The following is a 21425-nucleotide window of genomic DNA, read 5'->3' as shown; positions in this document are numbered from 1 at the left end:
AGAATAAAGTCATATAATCACTTGACTTCCTGAGTTGTAGAACAGGTTGTAATAGAGGCAAATCCAAGAACCACTAGACCACCAGGGCTAATTTGAAAAACAAGAAACAAAAAACAAATGACCACTGGATTAAGAACTATGAAAAATGAACACTTAAATGCAATACTAAGCATCTGAATCACAAGGAGTTACCACTAAGACACCAGGAATGATAATGATGACTGGACCACCAGGGATGTATACTAAACTAAATCAATGTACCGTAAGTCCATAAAGTAGAGCCCAAAATATTTGGCTCAACAGGGGTGAAACAGAACCACTGGACCACCAGGAATGGCTGACCTAAGAAGGGGTACTGTACAACTGGATGACGTGGAAGAAGATCTTTACGACCTTGTTTTATTTTGATGTTTTCCACCATTGCTTGTGGTACAGTATCTCACACGGCTGAGATATAGCAGCTTGGTCTAAATAATGACAAGACACGGGGGCTTCATAAAAAATGTTCTTGACTTTATTCCATATAATCACATTATCGCTGCATATTCCTCAGTATATTGTCTCAATTTGGTTCAGCGACATCCTCCCTCTGCACGAGCTACGGAAATAAAAAGGAAAAAAAAGGAAGAAGCTGTACCGCGACCACACGCCATATTGTCTCCCCTTCTATGGTCTTTGGTCTTCCATTAGTTTTCAATACATAAAAGTCAAAAAAAGAGAAAAGCGCAAAATAAAAGAAACGTTCATCAGATAAAATGAGTAGAGTAAATATCTGCTCAGTATTTTTTTCGTTCGTTTTTTTATGTTTAGTGCTCAGTATTGCTTGCTAGGTTCTCGATAGTGGGGGCGCGATAAACGTCTTATATGTTGTACCTTACATGTACATGGAGCTTTTTGAAGCTTAGTGTGAGCACCTCGAATCTCAGCCTTCATTCGTAGGTGTCATAATACTAAACGTGGAGAAGTTCCACCACCATGGACACCATTGGCCCGGTCATGGTTTCTCCAGATACGAGTAATGTGCCCTCTCTGAATATTTCCTTGGCTTCATAAACAATAAATGGGATTGGAAGCGTGACCGTCTATGTTTTCCTCCCTACGAGCCTGAAGACGGTGAAGAAGCAAAGTCTCATCCAACGGTCGGTCGTCTGTAAAGGTCTCTCCGCGTTGCTCGGGCCACGAGACACAACATAAGATGCGGTGATTCTCCACGCCTGGATTGGATCGGACGTCTCCATGATCAAGGTTCCAGTGTCTTCCACCTCGTGGCTCACTGTTTGATACAGGTCACGCCGGCATCTTCAGCGTGGCCGCAGTTGGTTTTGCCCCAGGTGGAGAACATGCACTGCAGTAGCGACTCCTCGGTTCCTTTGCAGGCGACGTCATCCATCCAGATGCGACCAGTGCCTACAAAAACACAAACATAATTAATTGTTTGCTTTTTTTCTTGGTGGGTGGAAAAATACACAAATTAAACGTTTTTCAAAAAATCTAAAAAAATAAATAAATGTCAGGATGGGTGGAGTCAGGCTGGTTTCACATTTGCGTTTTTTTGCCGCTGCGTTTTAGCGCAAAAAAAGCATGCGTTTTTTTCCCTATACTTAACATTAAAAACGCATGCGTTTTTTTGCATGCGTTTTGCCGCCTCATGCGTCTTTTCTATGCATGCGTTGTGTTGCAGAAATGTAACGTGTAGTAATTTCTAGCGGCGTTTTTTTGCGGCAAAAAACGTATTGCTGTCTATGTAAACGCATGCGTTTTTAAGCACATGCGTTTGGTTGCGTTAAAAACGCATGAGTTTTTATAGAAAAAAAACAGAAAACACACTGATATGCCACCCCCCACCATAAAGGTGATAAAGGGATCCTAACCCTACCACTAACCCTACCCCTAACCCTAGGGATCCTAAGCCTAAAGGGATCCTAACCCTAACCCTAAAGGGATCCTAACCCTAAAGGGATACTAACCCTAACCCCACTCCTAACCCTAGGGATCCTAAGCCTAAAGGGATCCTAACCCTAAGGTTAGGGTTAGGATCCCTTTAGGCTTAGGGGTAGGGTTAGGATCCCTAGGGGTAGGGTTAGGGTTAGGATCCATAGGGATACAACCCCTAATCCTAACCCTAACCCTAGCTATTTCTGTTTATAGAGGGTTTTTTACTTGATTTTGATGATTGGCAGCTGTCACACACTTCTCAGCATGCGTTTTAAAAACGCAAACGCATGCAAAAATGCATGTAAACGCGTCAAAACGCATGCGTCAAAAAACGCAGCGTTTGCACGCGTTTACATGTGTTTTTTTCACCACATGCGTTTGCGTTTAAAACGCTGCATTTTTAAACGCAAATGTGATACCAGCCTCAGAGACCCTCAATGTCCTCTGTAATAACGCAGTTACTAAAGAGCTGAGAGACCTCAAAAGCTAATTCACCTAAGTTACTGATGGCCGGAGTGGTAATTCTAGCAGAATAGGAACTTATAGCACCATTAAAACACTGAGGCACATATTATCCCTGTACTGTGACATCACTGTGTGTATTATCTCTATGCTATGACATCACTGTGTGTATTATTCCTGTACTGTGACATCACTGTGTGTATTATCTCTGTGCTATGACATCACTGTGTGTATTATTCCTGTACTGTGACATCACTGTGTGTATTATTCCTGTACTGTGACATCACTGTGTATTATCCCTGTACTGTGACATCACTGTGTGTAATATCCCTGTACTGTGACATCACTGTGTGCATTATCCCTGTACTGTGACATCACTGTGTATATTATCCCTGTACTGTGACATCATTGTGTGTATTATCTCTGTGCTATGACATCACTGTGTGTATTATTCCTGTACTGTGACATCACTGTGTGTATTATCTCTGTGCTATGACATCACTGTGTGTATTATTCCTGTACTGTGACATCACTGTGTGTATTATCTCTGTACTGTGATATCACTGTGTGTATTATCCCTGTAATGTGACATCACTGTGTGCATTATCTCTGTGCTGGGACATCACTGTGTACATTATCCCTGTACTGTGACATCACTGGGTGTATTATCTCTGTGCTATGACATCACTGTGTGTATTATTCCTGTACTGTGACATCACCCTGTGTATTATTCCTGTACTGTGACATCACTGTGTGTATTATCCCTGTACTGTGATATCACTGTGTGTATTATCCCTGTACTGTGACATCACTGTGTGTATTATCCCTGTACTGTGACATCACTGTATTATCCCTGTACTGTGACATCACTGAATGTATTATCCCTGTACTGTGGCATCACTGTGTATTATCCCTGTACTGTGACATCACTGTGTGTATTATCTCTGCACTATGACATCACTGTGTGTATTATCTCTGTACTGTGACATCACTGTATATTATCCCTGTACTGTGACATCACTGTGTGTATTATCCCTGTACTGTGACATCACTGTGTGTATTATCCCTGTACTGTGACATCACTGTGTGTATTATCCCTGTACTGTGACATCATTGTGTGTATTATCCATGTACTGTGACATCACTGTGTGTATTATCCCTGTACTGTGACATCACTGTGTGTATTATCCCTGTACTGTGACATCACTGTGTGTATTATCTCTGTACTGTGACATCACTGTGTGTATTATCCCTGTACTGTGACATCACTGTGTGTATCATCCCTGTACTGTGACATCACTGTGTGTATCATCTCTGTACTGTGACATCACTGTGTGTATTATCTCTGTACTGTGACATCACTGTGTGTATTATCCCTGTACTGTGACATCACTGTGTGTATTATCCCTGTACTGTGACATCACTGTGTTTATTATCCCTGTACTGTGACATCACTGTGTGTATTATTCCTGTACTGTGACATCACTGTGTGTATTATCCCTGTACTGTGACATCACTGTATATTATTCCTGTACTGTGACATCACTGTGTGTATTATCCCTGTACTGTGACATCACTGTGTGTATTATCCCTGTACTGTGATATCACTGTGTGTATTATCCCTGTACTGTGACATCACTGTGTGTATTATTCCTGTACTGTGACATCACTGTGTGTATTATCCCTGTACTGTGACATCACTGTGTATATTATCCCTGTACTGTGACATCACTGTGTGTATTATCCCTGTACTGTGACATCACTGTGTGTATTATCCCTGTACTGTGACATCACTGTGTGTATTATCCCTGTACTGTGACATCACTGTGTATATTATCCCTGTACTGTGACATCACTGTGTGTATTATCCCTGTACTGTGACATCACTGTGTGTATTATCCCTGTACTGTGACATCACTGTGTGTATTATTCCTTTACTGTGACATCACTGTGTGTATTATCTCTGTACTGTGACATCGCTGTGTGTATTATCCCTGTACTGTGACATCACTGTGTGTATTATCCCTGTACTGTGACATCACTGTGTGTATTATCCCTGTACTGTGACATCACTGTGTTTATTATCCCTGTACTGTGACATCACTGTGTGTATTATCCCTGTACTGTGACATCACTGTGTGTATTATCCCTGTACTGTGACATCACTGTGTGTATTATTCCTTTACTGTGACATCACTGTGTGTATTATCTCTGTACTGTGACATCACTGTGTATTATCCCTGTACTGTGACATCACTGTGTGTATTATTCCTGTACTGTGACATCACTGTGTGTATTATCTTTCTGTTCTGTTTTTCACATTGGGCCTAAACAGGAGGAATGTGTAGAAATGTCATGACTGACAAATTTTCAGAGCAAGAACATTTCTGGTGCTGAAAGATGAACTGGAGGATGTGCTCTCCTGCCCATAGATGTCGCACATGATGAGCCTGCACCAGAGCACTGGTGGTGAGGACACTTTAGTGCACACAGTGATGTCACATTACAGGGATAATACACACAGTGATGTCACAGTACAGAGATAATACACACAGTGATGTCACAGTACAGGAATAATACACACAGTGATGTCACAGTACAGGAATAATACACACAGTGATGTCATAGCACAGAGATAATACAGAGAATACAGAGAATCTTCTCCTTGGATTCTTGTTTTTGAAAGGAGAAGACCCGGATCAGCAAACCTACTCCGTGATGGATCCGGAACTGTCGGGACTGTCACCCAGGTTGCATGGGGGGAAAGCATAAGGCCCCGGACTGACCTTTGCACTCTGGAGTAGGGGGCGCGGCTAAGATAAAAGAGCTGCAGAGCGCAGGGAATCAGTCAGTCTTAGGCTACTTTCACACTTGAGTTTTTCAGCTTCCGCCACAAAAAAATTTGCAGGATCCCATTTTCCCATAGACTTGTATTAGCGACGGATTGTGACGGATGGCCGTCCGGCGTGCACTGGATGCGTCGTGTCTTGGCGGACCGTCGGCACGAAAAAACGTTCAAGGGAACATTTTTTCATACGTCGGGTCCGCTATTTCCTACAGCGCATGCGCGGCCAGAACTCCGCCCTCTCCTCCCCGGGACTTTACAATGGGCAGCGGATGCGTTGTAGAACTGCATCCGCTGCCCACGTTGTGCCAAATTTTCACAACGACTGACCCGTACCGACACAAGTGTGAAGGAAGCCTTAGCGGCAACGTGCAGCACGCAGGAGGGCAGTGTCAGGGCTCCTACTGTAGAGCATCCAGACACCGCAGGCCCAAGTCAGAAGGGTCTGAGAGCCGTGACCAGAGACCGCTGACAAAGACGCATCCAGTCCCCGCTGACTTCGCTGATCGTGAGTGACAAGTCACGCAGTCAGGACATAGACGCGCTCACGCATCTACAGGGAACCCGGGTCACCCGCCGTGAGGGATTTCCCGTTATAGCTGCTTCCCATCACACCTTGTCTCTGGACTCTGAGAAGGAAAAAGACTGTGTTCTTCTCTGGCTGTCATTCCTCGTCCCACCGACTACGAGCAATCACCGCCGCCGCCAGGATCCAGGACGCCATCTTCTCCAGAACTACACCGCACCCGTTACGCACCACAGCCTTGGTGCCAACGCGCTCATCCCGAAAACTGCAATCTGACTTCGCCGGACTGATAAGTTTGCTATTCTTGAACTTCCTCCCCTATTCACTACCCCTGAGTTCCAAGCCTCTTGTTCGATCATACTGTTTTCCCCTTTTTCTCCCTGCGAGGAGCATATCTGTTAAAGAAAACCCCACGTTAACCCTTGCTCTACCTCCGACCCATTACTGCATCTTGCAACCTGCTCACATATTGAACATCTCTAGGGCAATGGACAACCCTGACACATCTATGACAATCACAACTGGTCTGGAGATTTTATGGTCTCCTCCAGTTATGCATGCACCAAGAGAGAGGGAATACATACTTTCCAAACACCGAGTGTTTCATCGTTGTAAAGTAGTGCAGTATCATATCCTTAGGGGCTAGAATTTATGATGGCAGGTCTAAGCTTAGAACAACTGAGAAACCCTGGTCTAGAGCCAACCAGAGCTTCACTAGAAGAGTCGGCCATATCCATGGTGAGCATTGAAACCCATTTTAGTCAATTCTGCTATGTCAAAATTGTTTTTACCTCCTTGTTCCACTCTTTTAGTTCTAGAAATGCTCGAAAACATTTGTTGTTGTTTTTTTTTTTGTCTGGTTTGGTTTCATTCTTCTGATGGAACTTTTTATGTGTAATGTTCACAAACCCTGGCATGTACCCTGGCACATGAAAGCTTCGTTCGCTGGCATCATTTTGCATTTCGGCACCTCTCTCGGACAATGGAAGGGCAGAGGGAAACGTGTTTGTACGTGGGAGTAATTGAGTCTTTCTTGCTGCCAGATCCTCAGACTAAACACAATTTACAGCAATTTTCCTGAAGGAACATGAGTACGAGAAAAATCAACAGATCCACAAAGAGCGGGCCGGCCAGAGAAAATAATCCTACCACCAAAAATCACTGTTTTTCATTCTCATTTGGACATTTCATTTTAGATGGTCATGTAAAACCTTCAGCTGGCACCTTTTGAGGTCATCTATTGTGGATTTGACGTGTGTTTAGGATCATTATCCATTTGTAGCAGCCATCCTCTTCCTCTTTTCACCTTCAGCTTTTTAACAGATTAGTGTTATGTTTACATCAAGAGCTTGTCGAAATCTCATTAAATCCATCTTTCCCTCTCTACCTGTGAAATGTTCCCCGTCCCATTGGATGCAACACATCCCCAAAGCATGATTGATCTACCCCCATGCTTAATGGTGGGCGAGATGTTCTTTTCCTGAAGTTCTATGCCCTTTTTTCTCCACACATACCTCTGATCATTGTGGACAGAGTTCTATTTTATCCTCATTGGTCCCCAGGACTTGTTTCCAAAATACATCAGGCTTGTTTAGATGTTCTTTTGCATTCTTATCAGACTGAATTTTATGGTGAGGACGCAGGAGAGGTTTTCTTCTGATGATACTTCCATGAAGGCCATATTTGTGCAGGTTTCTTTGAACAATAGTACAATGTAGCACAACTCCAAAGTCTACTAAATCTTTCTGAAGGTCTTTTGCAGTCTAGCGGGGGTTCTGATTTGCTTCTCTAGCAATCTTACGAGCTCTCACTGAAATTTTGATTGGTCTTCCAGACCTTATCTTGACCTCTACTGTTCATGGTAACTGCCATTTCTTAATTACATTTGGAACTGAGGAAAGGGCAACTTGAAAACACTTTACGTTTTCTTATAGCCTTCTCCTGCTTTGTGGGCCACCACCATTTTCAGAGTGCCAGGCAGCTGCTTAGATGAACCCATGGCTGCTGTTTTTGGCACAAACTTAGAGGAGGCTGGGTTTTTATAAAGCTGGGAAATTTGCATCACTTGACCTTTCCTAACGGTGATAGTGAACAAGACATAACACTAACAGGCTAATTAGGGTCTGAAACCTTGGTCAAAGTTATCAGAGCACACAAATCTACAAGGGTGCCCAAAATTTTCCACTGATACTTTTCAGCACCACAGGTGCCAGGTTACCGAAAGTATCACCTAAAGTCAGACTAATGTCGACACAAGAAGCTGGTGAAATATACAGATGCTGAAATAAATATCGAACAGTATTCAATACAGTATTTTCGGGGAGCTTCTAGTTGTGGCCGGTTTATGGTGAAATGATGTTGTTTCCACTTCTGGATTGTGACCCAGGAAGGTGCTCACTGGAACCGTCGGTAGTTTAGAAATTCTTCTGTAACCAAAGCCATCAGTATCTTGGAGGAAATAACTGCACTGCTTGACCCTGAAGTGTACTTGCTTGATGAAAGGACCGCGGTCCTGATTTCATGTTGAGAAAAACCTCAGCACTGAAATGATGATGAAGAACGAAGATCTTGATGCAATAAGTTAATACTTTATTTTGATCCGGCAAGAGAAGGTCCAACATTTTGACCAATAATGGTCTTTATCGAGGACATTGGTATTGCAGAGGAGCCGGGTATTGGCTAAGGTCAGCTCGAAATACTAACAAGTATGAAGTTCAGGTCCATTCACTGGATCAGGTCATAATAGTACGTCTGTTTGTAGGAAGTTGCTAGAAGAGTCTTCCAGCTTCAATATTTGGCTTAATGATTAATACTTTCATGGTGAAGGGCTCCCTCCGGTCATTAGTAGGACTTCTTCAGCAGTTTCTCGAGCATCTAAAATGTCTCTCCTCCAAAATAAAAAAAAAGTTCCCTTCGCTGTCTCTTGTAGATAGCCAAAGGATCATGAGCAATTTATCAGCCAATTCAGTCTTTGTCCTTATCCAATCCTCCTCATTATCCAGTCCTCCTCGTTATCCAGTCCTCATCCTTATCCAGTCTTCGCCGTTATCCAGTCCTCGTCCTTATCCAGTCCTCATCCTTATCCAGTTCTCGTAAGTACAGAGTATGCTTCTGATTTGATTTGTTTGAGATGTTTCTCATGGGAGATTTGGCCGGTTGACTTTCTAAACTTTTTCTTGATCTCTGCAAGAAGAATTAGTACCTGGGTCAAGGAACAGAGCTTTGGCCATGGAAGTACGGCCACCACCGAGTCAGAGCTCTTTTTGAAAATCTCAAATATTGGATGATGTCCTCATCATGGTGAGCAGACCTTGACGTGTTCCCGAATGCTGCTGATCGGTGTTTCATATAACTGGTTGCTAATTGTCATTCATGCCTTTTAAGACAACATCGTAATGAGAAATGTATCCGCTCGTTACCGGCTCCCAGAATGAATGCGCCTGCCAACACCTCCCCTCGGCCTCTCGGGAATGGAGCAGCGTTATGTTTATTAATTACAATTAATGGTAATAAACTCCACTCCATCTGCGTCCTGCAGGTCTCATTACTGAGCCGTCACCAATCACTTAGTATAAACAGCGCTCGGATCAAGTCTCGTTCTGTGCCGAAGAAGGAGAAGTCACGGAAAGTGCCGGCTAGGAACATATAATGGTGTCCGACCGGTGATGGTCTGAGATCCAGGAGGATTTAGGAGATGTTTAATTGTGATCCAAGTCCAGTAAAGTCCTAAAACCTCTTATAGGATTCCATCGTATAGGTGGTCCCGGGGTGGCAGCCACTGAATGATACCAAAGTCCCCATCAGGGACATGTTAGATGCAATTATCTTGCCCTCGTTCTGCCAGTCTGGTAAGTGAGGAGCTGATGGAGAGTGACTCCGTGACCATGAGCTTCCTAGAGGATAGAGGAGGTGTCCTCAGACTCTTCTATCTGCTCCCAAATCCTCTGTCTTCTTCATACCCCACTTTCCTCTACGGATGCCTCTGTTCCATCCATACTCTTCTGTTCTTTTCCTCCAGACTCCTCTGTCCTCTCCAGACTCTCCTAGTCTGTCTGCTTCATACCCCACTGTCCCTTCGAGACTGTTTTCACTCCTGACTCTTCGGTTCCGTCCAGACTCCTCTGTTCCCCTCCTCCAGACTCCTTTGTTCTCCTCCAAATTCCACTGTTCTGCCCAGACTCTTCTGTTGCCTCTGGACTCCTGTTCTCCTCCATATTCCTCAGACTCCTCCATACTCCAAAGTCCCCTCAAGACTCCTCTGTTCCCCTCTTTTAGGCACCTTTGTCCCTTCCAGACTCCTCTGTTCCCTCCAGACTTCTCTGTTCTCTCCAGAACCATGTCTCCCTCCTACAGAAACCTCTGACCTCCTCCAGACCCCTTTGTCCTCTCCAGAGTCCTCTGTCCCTCTCCTAGAGAATCCCCCATCCCCTCCAGACCCCTTTATCCCTTCCATACTCCTCTGTCCCCATTTTTTCTACAAATTCCCTTTTAGAGGGGCATCACATTGTATCATTTTGGGAGCAGATATAATAATGGGGTCACTGTTGTGGTTTCGGTTTACGGTCAAAAAATTGGCTCAATGTTGCGGTTTGGTGGTTTTGTCTTCCAGATTGGGGCATGAACCCCAATGCCCGCTCCTCAAGCATGGGGCGACAGGCGCTATAGCGAGTACACCGCACACCCCGCGGGCCGCATCCCGCGCGATTCGTGGTGATTTGTATAAAGTCGCAGCGGCCTCCTCTGTTTACAGTCCTCAGATTGTAACCCAGATACGAGGAGCTCTACAAAGCCGCCGCCGCCGCACTCGCTGCGCGCCGCTGTCAATCACCCGGGATTTGTTTGCAATCACCCACATGTTCAGCCCCAGATCTTTATCTGCGGAGCAAACCTCCGAGCTGCGCGGTTTACTATTTCCGCACGTGTCCAGGCCGCCAGTCTATGGATGGGGCCTGAACAGGGCGTTCACAGCCGACGTCTCCTGGCGAGTAATTAGATGACGACCCCGGAGAAAGTAACGAGCGCTCCGGGCGCTGCGACTCGTTACACGGGAGGAAACCCCCCATTATGTGCTGCGGCCCTCCGCAGTCCGGACCCTAATGGATCCCACCTGGTGGGAAGACACGGGCCGCACACATATATACTAATGTGTGTGTATCCTGGAGACCAGAGCGTAGACAGCTCGGAGCGTCGGAGCCCAACAGTCCGGCATCCGATGGTCCAGAAAGTCCAACAATCCGGCATCTGATGGTCCAGAAAGTCCAACAGCCCGGCATCCGATGGTCCAGAAAGTCCAACAATCCGGCATCTGATGGTCCAGAAAGTCCAACAGCCTGGCATCCGATGGTCCAGAAAGTCCAACAATCCGGCATCTGATGGTCCAGAAAGTCCAACAGCCCGGCATCCAAAGGTCCAGAAAGTCCAACAATCCGGCATCTGATGGTCCAGAAAGTCCAACAGCCCGGCATCCGATGGTCCAGAAAGTCCAACAGCTTGGCATCCGATGGTCCAGAAAGTCCAACAGCCCGGCATCCGATGGTCCAGAAAGTCCAACAATCCGGCATCCGATAGTCCAGAAAGTCCAATAGCCTGGCATCCGATGGTCCAGAAAGTCCAACAATCCGGCATCTGATGGTCCAGAAAGTCCAACAGCCTGGCATCCGATAGTCCAGAAAGTCCAACAGTCTGGCATCTGATGGTCCAGAAAGTCCAACAGCCCGGCATCCAAAGGTCCAGAAAGTCCAACAGCCTGGCATCCAATGGTCTAGAAAGTCCAACAGCCCGGCATCCGATGGTCCAGAAAGTCCAACAGCCTGGCATCCGATGGTCCAGAATGTCCAACAGCCCGGCATCCGATGGTCCAGAAAGTCCAACAGCCCGGCATCCGATGGTCCAGAATGTCCAACAGCCTGGCATCCGATGGTCCAGAAAGTGAAACAGCCTGGCATCCGATAGTCCAGAAAGTCCAACAACCTGGCATCCGATAGTCCAGAAAGTCCAACAGCCCGGCATTTGATGGTCCAGAAAGTCCAACAGCCTGGCATCCAATAGTCCAGAAAGTCCAACAGCCCGACATCTGATAGTCCAGAAAGTCCAACAGCCCGGCATCCAATATTCCAGAAAGTCTAACAGCCTGGCATCCGATAGTCCAGAAAGTCCAACAGCCCGGCATCCGATGGTCCAGAAAGTCCAACAGCCTGGCATCCGATAGTCCAGAAAGTCCAACAGCCCGGCATCCGATAGTCCAGAAAGTCCAACAGCCTGGCATCCGATGGTCCAGAAAGTCCAACAGCCTGGCATCCGATGGTCCAGAAAGTCCAACAGCCTGGCATCCGATGGTCCAGAAAGTCCAACAGCCTGGCATCCGATGGTCCAGAAAGTCCAACAGCCCAGCATCCGATGGTCCAGAAAGTCCAACAGCCTGGCATTTGATAGTCCATAAAGTCCCACAGACTGCCATCTGCTAGTCCAGAAAATCCAGCGCTGGTGGAGGAGATAAGCGGCTGCCAGAGTCTCAGAAAACAACAAATTCCTCCTTCACGTCGAGAACCTTTAGGGCCGGGGAAACTCGTAGCTCGCGGACCGTCATGTAATAATCAGTAAGAGCCCCCCACTGATTGCTGGGGTACATCATGTGACCACGGGGGACCACTACTACACCTCATCCCCCAAAGCTGCCCCCCATGTGATGTCCTGATAGAAAGCCCACAGTTGGCAGCTTTATCGTTAACTCTTTCTTCCCCAGACCTCTGCTTGCTGTCTGTGAATGAATGAGACCCTCCTGGTCACTTGACCAGGTCCAGGCCTCATCCAGCGCTGATAATCCGGTAACTTCTCCTTGTTACTGATCTTGTGCCAATTACTAAAGTCACCTCCAGAGCTGCGCTCACAATTCTCACAATTCTCCCTGACACTCTGCTGTCTGTGGCACAGTATAGAATCTGTAAGGTTCACACTAGGTGCTGATAACATGACCTGCTGCTCCGTCTCAGGCAGCAGTGGTGAGAACGCAGCTCTGGATGTGACTGGAGACAAGTAGCAGCAGAACATGACCTGCTGCTCCGTCTCAGGCAGCAGTGGTGAGAACGCAGCTCTGGATGTGACTGGAGACAAGTAGCAGCAGAACATGACCTGCTGGTATGTGTCAGGCAGCAGTAGTGTGAACGCAGCTCTGGATGTGACTGGAGACAAGTAGCAGCAGAATTCCAATGGTTTAATTAAAGGTACAATCACATCAGGCTAAGGGCCAATTAACAGAATAGTAAGTGTCGGGAGAACCCTACCTGATGGGACTGTTGTCTTTACTAATGAGTTTAACGTTTTTATGGAGTAGACAAAAAGACGCCAAATTACCTTGGCCAAATTTGGCGGTCCGGTACACCTCCTCCGCTCCCTTGTAGCCCAGCATCCTGCACACCACATCTCCGTCCTTCTTATCCCAACCGTCGTCGCACACCGTACCCCAGCGCTTGTCATGGTACACCTCGACGCGTCCTTCATGAGGACCAGATCCGTTCACCAGTCGTACCAGCCCTTCCTCGGCCGACGCTGGGGGAAAAAAAAAAAACAGATAATTATGCTTTACATAAAAGTTCTAATACTGTTCATCCTGATCCTCCTGATTCATGATTGAACTTTCACTAGACGCACTCTAGACCGCCAGGGAATTACTTATTAATCTCTTTATTGCCCTACACCACCAGGGATATTATTTTTAAACTTTTCATTGCTGTGGACCACCAGGGATACTTTTATTAAAGTTTTAATTTCTCTAGACCACCAGGGATATTTTTTTTTATTAAGCTTATCATTGCTCTAGACCACCAGGGATATTTTTTATTAAACTTTTCATTGCTCTAGACCACCAGGGATATTATTTATTAAAATTATCATTTCTCTAGACCACCAGGAATATTATTTATTAAAATTATCATTCCTCTAGACCACCAGGAATATTATTTATTAAAATTATCATTCCTCTAGACCACCAGGAATATTATTTATTAAAATTATCATTTCTCTAGACCACCAGGAATATTATTTATTAAAATTATCATTCCTCTAGACCACCAGGAATATTATTTATTAAAATTATCATTTCTCTAGACCACCAGGAATATTATTTATTAAAATTATCATTCCTCTAGACCACCAGGGATATTATTTATTAAACTTTTCATTGCTCTAGACCAACAGGGATAATTGTATTAAACCTTTCATTTCTCTAGACCACCAGGGATATTATTTTTATTACATTTTTCCAGGGATATTATTTTTATTACATTTTTCATTAGTCTAGACCATGAGGGGATTAACTTTTAATCATTTTACAGCCCTAACCCACCAAGATTTTTTTTTTCACAGCACTAGACCACCAGGTCTATTTTTAAAGCCCATTTACAGTCCTAGACCACTGGGTTATTAGTATTAAACCATTTCCTGGTCTAGACGAGTAGGGACGTCACCATTAACCATTTTTCTGCCCCAGACTGTCAGGGATATTATAAAACCTTTCACTCCTCTAGACCACCAGGGACTTAACTTTTAATACTTTACTGCTAAAGACCATCATGAAAGTTTAATTTTAACCACGTCACGATTCTAGGCTACTACGTAGGTTTTCGTACCCTTATACTGCCCTAGACCACCAGGGATATTATTATTACATTTATTACTGCCCCCGGCAAACAATGATGTTTCCATTAAAGGGGCTATCCACCCGCAGACTTTTATCCACAAGAATAATGGACAGACAGGTACTCAGTGCAGATACATGGGAGACCATCTGTGGAGAGCACGAGACCATCACAAGCTCAGCAGGAGCAATGATATAAAAATCAGCCATGAAGGTTTTTTGATTTTCCGATTGAGGTGAGGAGGAGCCCTTTAAGGGAGACCATGTAACGCATGGCGAGCGATAATGAGCCGCACTCATTTATTGGAGGATGACTGACACATGGTTTGTATTAGACATCGGGGGAGGGGCGGCACCAGCTGTACGCCATGTACACCGCTCGAGGTCATTATGTCACACAGCCGGGATCATACATGCACATATGTACAGCTGATGGATAAGTGAGTGTCTAGTAAGAAAACGGCGCAATGGTGCAAAAAAACAAAAAAAAGGCAACGCCGAACGGTAATGTAACAAGATCAATGTATCAATGACATGTTCTCATGATTGAGGAATTACCAAAAGAAAAGGACACGAATACAGAAAAAATACTAACTTATAACAGGACAATGTATATGTATCAGGGACCAACTACCAACACATCAAGATACAGAAGGATCCCCACCAGACATACCCCAGAGCTGCACTCACTATTCTGCTGGTGCAGTCGCTGTGTACATATATTACATTACTGATCCTGAGTTACCTCCTGTATTATACCCAGAACTGCACTCACTATTCTGCTGGTGCAGTCGCTGTGTACATACATTACATTACTGATCCTGAGTTACATCCTGTATTATACTCCAGAGCTGCACTCACTATTCTGCTGGTGCAGTCACTGTGTACATACATTACATTACTGATCCTGAGTTACATCCTGTATTATACTCCAGAGCTGCACTCACTATTCTGCTGGTGCAGTCACTGTGTACATACATTACATTACTGATCCTGAGTTACATCCTGTATTATACCCCAGAGCTGCACTCACTATTCTGCTGGTGTAGTCACTGTGTACATACATTACATTACTGATCCTGAGTTACATCCTGTATTATAACCCAGAGCTGCACTCACTATTCTGCTGGTGCAGTCACTGTGTACATACATTACATTACTGATCCTGAGTTACATCCTGTATTATACCCCAGAGCTGCACTCAATATTCTGCTGGTGTAGTCACTGTGTACATACATTACATTACTGATCCTGAGTTACATCCTGTATTATACTCCAGAGCTGCACTCACTATTCTGCTGGTGCAGTCACTGTGTACATACATTACATTACTGATCCTGAGTTACATCCTGTATTATACCCCAGAGCTGCACTCACTATTGTGCTGGTGCAGTCACTGTGTACATACATTACATTACTGATCCTGAGTTACATCCTGTATTATACCCCAGAGCTGCACTCACTATTCTGCTGGTGCAGTCACTGTGTACATACATTACATTACTGATCCTGAGTTACATCCTGTATTATACCCCAGAGCTGCACTCACTATTCTGCTGGTGCAGTCACTGTGTACATACATTACATTACTGATCCTGAGTTACATCCTGTATTATACCCCAGAGCTGCACTCACTATTCTGCTGGTGCAGTCACTGTGTACATACATTACATTACTGATCCTGAGTTACATCCTGTATTATACCCCAGAGCTGCACTCACTATTCTGCTGGTGCAGTCACTGTGTACACACATTACATTACTGATTCTGAGTTACCTCCTGTATTATACCCCAGAGCTGCACTCACTATTCTGCTGGTGCAGTCACTGTGTACATACATTACATTACTGATCCTGAGTTACCTCCTGTATTATACCCCAGAGCTGCACTCACTATTCTGCTGGTGCAGTCACTGTGTACATACATTACTGATCCTGAGTTACATCCTGTATTATACCCCAGAGCTGCACTCACTATTCTGCTGGTGCAGTCACTGTGTACATACATTACATTACTGATCCTGAGTTACCTCCTGTATTATACTCCATAGCTGCACTCACTATTCTGCTGGTGCAGTCACTGTGTACATACATTACATTACTGATCCTGAGTTACCTCCTGTATTATACCCCAGAGCTGCACTCACTATTCTGCTGGTGCAGTCACTGTGTACACACATTACATTACTGATCCTGAGTTACCTCCTGTATTATACCCCAGAGCTGCACTCACTATTCTGCTGGTGCAGTCACTGTGTACATACATTACATTACTGATCCTGAGTTACCTCCTGTATTATACTCCAGAGCTGCACTCACTATTCTGCTGGTGCAGTCACTGTGTACATACATTACATTACTGATCCTGAGTTACATCCTGTATTATACTCCAGAGCTGCACTCACTATTCTGCTGGTGCAGTCACTGTGTACATACATTACATTACAGGATGTAGCTCAGGATCAGTAATGTAATGTGTGTACACAGTGACTGCACCAGCAGAATAGTGAGTGCAGCTCTGGAGTATAATACAGGAGGTAACTCAGGATCAGTAATGTAATGTATGTACACAGTGACTGCACCAGCAGAATAGTGAGTGCAGCTCTGGAGTATAATACAGGAGGTAACTCAGGATCAGTAATGTAATGTTAATGTATGTACACAGTGACTGCACCAGCAGAATAGTGAGTGCAGCTCTAGGGTATAATACAGGATGTAACTCAGGATCAGTAATGTAATGTATGTACACAGTGACTGCACCAGCAGAATAATGAGTGCAGCTCTGGGGTATAATACAGGATGTAACTCAGGATCAGTAATGTAATGTGTGTACACAGTGACTGCACCAGCAGAATAGTGAGTGCAGCTCTGGAGAATAATACAGGATGTAACTCAGGATCAGTAATGTAATGTATGTACACAGTGACTGCACCAGCAGAATAGTGAGTGCAGCTCTGGAGTATAATACAGGATGTAACTCAGGATCAGTAATGTAATGTATGTACACAGTGAGTGCACCAGCAGAATAGTGAGTGCTGCTCTGGGGTATAATGCAGGATGTAACTCAGGATCAGTAATGTAATGTATGTACACAGTGACTGCACCAGCAGAATAGTGAGTGCAGCTCTGGTGTATAATACAGGATGTAATGATCATGTGAACCATATCACTGAGTGTCGCTGTGTGATTTCCGCTCTGAGGTCTCCTTTTCTCTCGGTGTATGAGGCTCTGACAGGCCGTGTGGTGTCGGTGCTGTGTACGATCTGCACAGATTACGTTGAGCTCTGTTATTCTGTATGATGGGAACAGTCTAATATTTCCTGCGCTTATTTTTGTGCCGTGTTGTAGTTTCTCTTGGCCGCGGTCTCGGCATTAGACATATTGGACGGTGTGGAGTCTTGGTGATCGGCCAGAGAGTGGACAGGAGAGAGCGCAGAGCCGGAGTACGGGAGGAGGCCGGCTCTCCACTATATGACGCACACTACACATGTAGCAGAGCTGAGTTCGCCCAGTGTAGCGGAGTTGTATTTGTCACCTGTAACAAAGCTGAAATGACGGCCTCTCCCTGTATAGGATCTGCAGTATAACATTCGCCCAGAATATGGGTGGGGTCTCGGCTCCTGAACCCCTACTCTAGGGGTCTTTGCTAATAGTTGAAATGATGATGTTGCGTTGACCGCTGCAACCAATCACAAGCCTCAGTGTTAACATGCTCTACTTCCGATGAGACCAATTCTTCAATACGGCACAATGTTTGATGAACTTGGCACAAAGACGTTTTTCTATTTTTTCTCTTTTGCTTTTATTTGCGTTTTTTTTTTAAGTACAATTTAGCAAGACCCTTTCAATTAGTCCTCAAACTGCGCCCTCCCCCCCGTCCAAAAAAAATCCCTTTTTTGTACACCGCTAATGCAGCACCATTGCGGTAAAACTTTGCGACATTTTGAAAAGTCTGATAACACCTAGGTCACGAAACCCACGGCCACATTATCGAAGAAAATTTTTTAAAAAATCATGACGTCTGAAAAAAACGAAGATAGAAATGAGAGCAAAAAACCGTCATGAATTTTGCTGCAATCTTAAAAATGTCCAAACTTTGACTCCAAAAATTGCTGATACATCAGCCTTGATTTTGGGCTTTTGCGCCTTCCATGCTTTTTTGTTTTACATTTTTACATTTTGCTACGAAAAGAAAACTTTTTTTAAAATGAATAATTTCTCAAAAATATTTGGCAAATTTGCCAATGATTTGTAATCTGACTTTCCTTTTTTGTCTACGTAGGTAATTGGCCAAGGTCCTAACTACACGTGAGGCCGAGACGGTAATCGTCTGTCTAGAGGTTTTTCTTTTATTCTGTTCCAATTAGCAATAATTTATATGTGTGGCCCCTAATTTTTCTCTTTTTTTATGTATCCCTGTAGGGATTAGTATATATTTTATACATTATTTTGTTTCTTTTATTAAATTTTATTACATTGCTGTTTTCACAGATTCTATGGTCAACAGATCATCTGCTCCAGATTTGGGTACCAGGGCAAACATGGTGTTTGTTTATTTAGTTGAAGGTGGGGAGGACTCCATCGAAAGGTCGGCCAGTTCCGAATATTTTGCAAGTACTGACTTATATTTTTCTCTTGCAACAGATGATGTCTCCAGGAATGAGGACCAGACATGATGAATATCAAAGCCAGACCCTTTTGTTCAGGCAGGTTTCTATCTTCTGTCCTCCGCATGTGCCTGCTCGAGTGAATTGACAGTGCACTTGTATGTCTGGTCAAAAGAGTTAGCTGCAAACCGAACGAGCTCGCAATATGGCCGACAGCAAAGCCGATGACTGACATTAAAAACAACAATTGGTGATGAGTAACAAATGGGGGACAGGACCCCATAGCCAAGTCAATATAGAAGCCCACTCTTCCCATTTCTTGGAGGACAAGTTCTCATCTCAGGGGCCCATTACTCGGTGGTAGGGTGGTGTTGGGAGGTGGATGAAGCTATTTGAGGAACAACTTGAGAATAAAAAGTTTCCAGTGATGGAGATGGTATCCACGTCTATATCCAAGGGGGAAGTGGTGGGAGGACTCATGAAGACGAGCTCCTTCTGCCATAATGGAGATGGTGTCCACGTCTATTTTCACGGGGGAAGTGGTGGGAGGACTCGTGAAGATGAGCTCCTTCTGTCGTAATGAAGATAGTGTCCACGTCTATATCCGGGGGAAGTGGTGGGAGGACTCATGAAGACGAGGTCCTTCTGTCGTAATGGAGATGGTGTCCACGTCTATATCCACAGGGGAAGTGATGGGAGGACTCGTAAAGACTAGCTCCTTCTGTCGTAATGAAGATGGTGTCCACGTCTATATCCACAGGGGAAGTGGTGGGCGGACTTGTGAAGACGAGCTCCTTCTTTCTTAATGGAGATGGTTTCCATGTCTATATCCACGTATGAAGTGGTGGGAGGACTCGTGAAGACGAGCTCCTTCTGTCGTAATGGAGATGGTGTCCACGTCTATATCCACAGGGGAAGTGGTGGGCGGACTTGTGAAGACGAGCTCCTTCTTTCTTAATGGAGATGGTTTCCATGTCTATATCCACGTATGAAGTGGTGGGAGGACTCGTGAAGACAAGCTCCTTCTGTCGTAATGGAGATGTGTCCACGTCTATATCCACGGGGGAAGAGGTGGGAGGACTCGTGAAGACGAGCTCCTTCTGTCGTAATGGAGAGGGTGTCCACATCTATATCCACAGGGGAAGTGGTGGGAGGACTCGTGAAGACGAGCTCCTTCTGTCGTAATGGAGATGGTGTCCACGTCTATATCCACTTGGGAAGTGGTGGGAGGACTCGTGAAGACGAGCTCCTTCTGTCGTAATGGAGATGGTGTCCACGTCTATATCCACAGGGGGAGGAGGTATGAGGACTCGTGAAGACGAGCTCCTTCTGTCGTAATGGAGATGGTGTCCACATCTATATCCACTTGGGAAGTTGTGTGAGGACTCGTCAAGACGAGCTCCTTCTTTCGTAATGGAGATGGTGTCCACGTCTATATCCACGGGGGAAGAGGTGTGAGTACTCGTGAAGACGAGCTCCTTCTGTCGTAATGGAGATGATGTCCACATCTATATCCGCTTGGGAAGTGGTGGGAGGACTCGTGAAGACGAGCTCCTTCTGTCGTAATGGAGATGATGTCCACGTCTATATCCACGGGGGAAGAGGTGTGAGGACTCGTGAAGACGAGCTCCTTCTGTCGTAATGGAGATGATGTCCACATCTATATCCGCTTGGGAAGTGGTGGGAGGACTCGTGAAGACGAGCTCCTTCTGTCGTAATGGAGATGATGTCCACGTCTATATCCACGGGGGAAGAGGTATGAGGACTCGTCAAGACGAGGTCCTTCTGTCGTAATGGAGATGGTGTCCACGTCTATATCCACGGGGGAAGAGGTGTGAGGACTCGTGAAGACGAGCTCCTTCTGTCGTAATGGAGATGATGTCCACATCTATATCCACGGGGGAAGAGGTGTGAGGACTCGTGAAGACGAGCTCCTTCTGTCGTAATGGAGATGATGTCCACATCTATATCCGCTTGGGAAGTGGTGTGAGGACTCGTGAAGACGAGCTCCTTCTGTCGTAATGGAGATGATGTCCACATCTATATCCGCTTGGGAAGTGGTGGGAGGACTCGTGAAGACGAGCTCCTTCTGTTGTAATGGAGATGATGTCCACATCTATATCCACGGGGGAAGTGGTGGGAGGACTCGTGAAGACGAGCTCCTTCTGTCGTAATGGAGATGATGTCCACGTCTATATCCACGGGGGAAGAGGTGTGAGGACTCGTGAAGACGAGCTCCTTCTGTCGTAATGGAGATGATGTCCACATCTATATCCGCTTGGGAAGTGGTGGGAGGACTCGTGAAGACGAGCTCCTTCTGTCGTAATGGAGATGATGTCCACGTCTATATCCACGGGGGAAGAGGTGTGAGGACTCGTCAAGACGAGCTCCTTCTTTCGTAATGGAGATGGTGTCCACG

The 21425-nt window shown here is 45.2% G+C and overlaps 1 protein-coding gene across 1 annotated transcript in view; it reads right to left on the bottom strand.

Annotated features, from left to right (window-relative positions):
- Window positions 1-492: 492 nt before the first annotated feature.
- SCARA5 (scavenger receptor class A member 5) overlaps window positions 493-21425 on the bottom strand; it is a 339153-nt gene continuing 318220 nt past the window's right edge. Inside the window, exons 8-9 of the mRNA XM_069728448.1 lie at window positions 13119-13313; window positions 493-1407 (exon numbers count right to left, since the gene is read on the bottom strand). Coding sequence (XP_069584549.1) covers window positions 1271-1407; window positions 13119-13313 — 332 coding nt within the window. The 3' untranslated portion in view covers window positions 493-1270. The remainder of the gene's footprint in view (window positions 1408-13118; window positions 13314-21425) is intronic.

The sequence above is a fragment of the Ranitomeya imitator genome, chromosome 5 (genome assembly GCF_032444005.1).
Source record: "Ranitomeya imitator isolate aRanImi1 chromosome 5, aRanImi1.pri, whole genome shotgun sequence".
NCBI classification, from domain to species: Eukaryota; Metazoa; Chordata; class Amphibia; order Anura; family Dendrobatidae; genus Ranitomeya; species Ranitomeya imitator.
The sequence above is the reverse complement of the archived record's forward strand: the minus strand, read 5'-3'. Positions and strand labels throughout refer to the sequence as shown.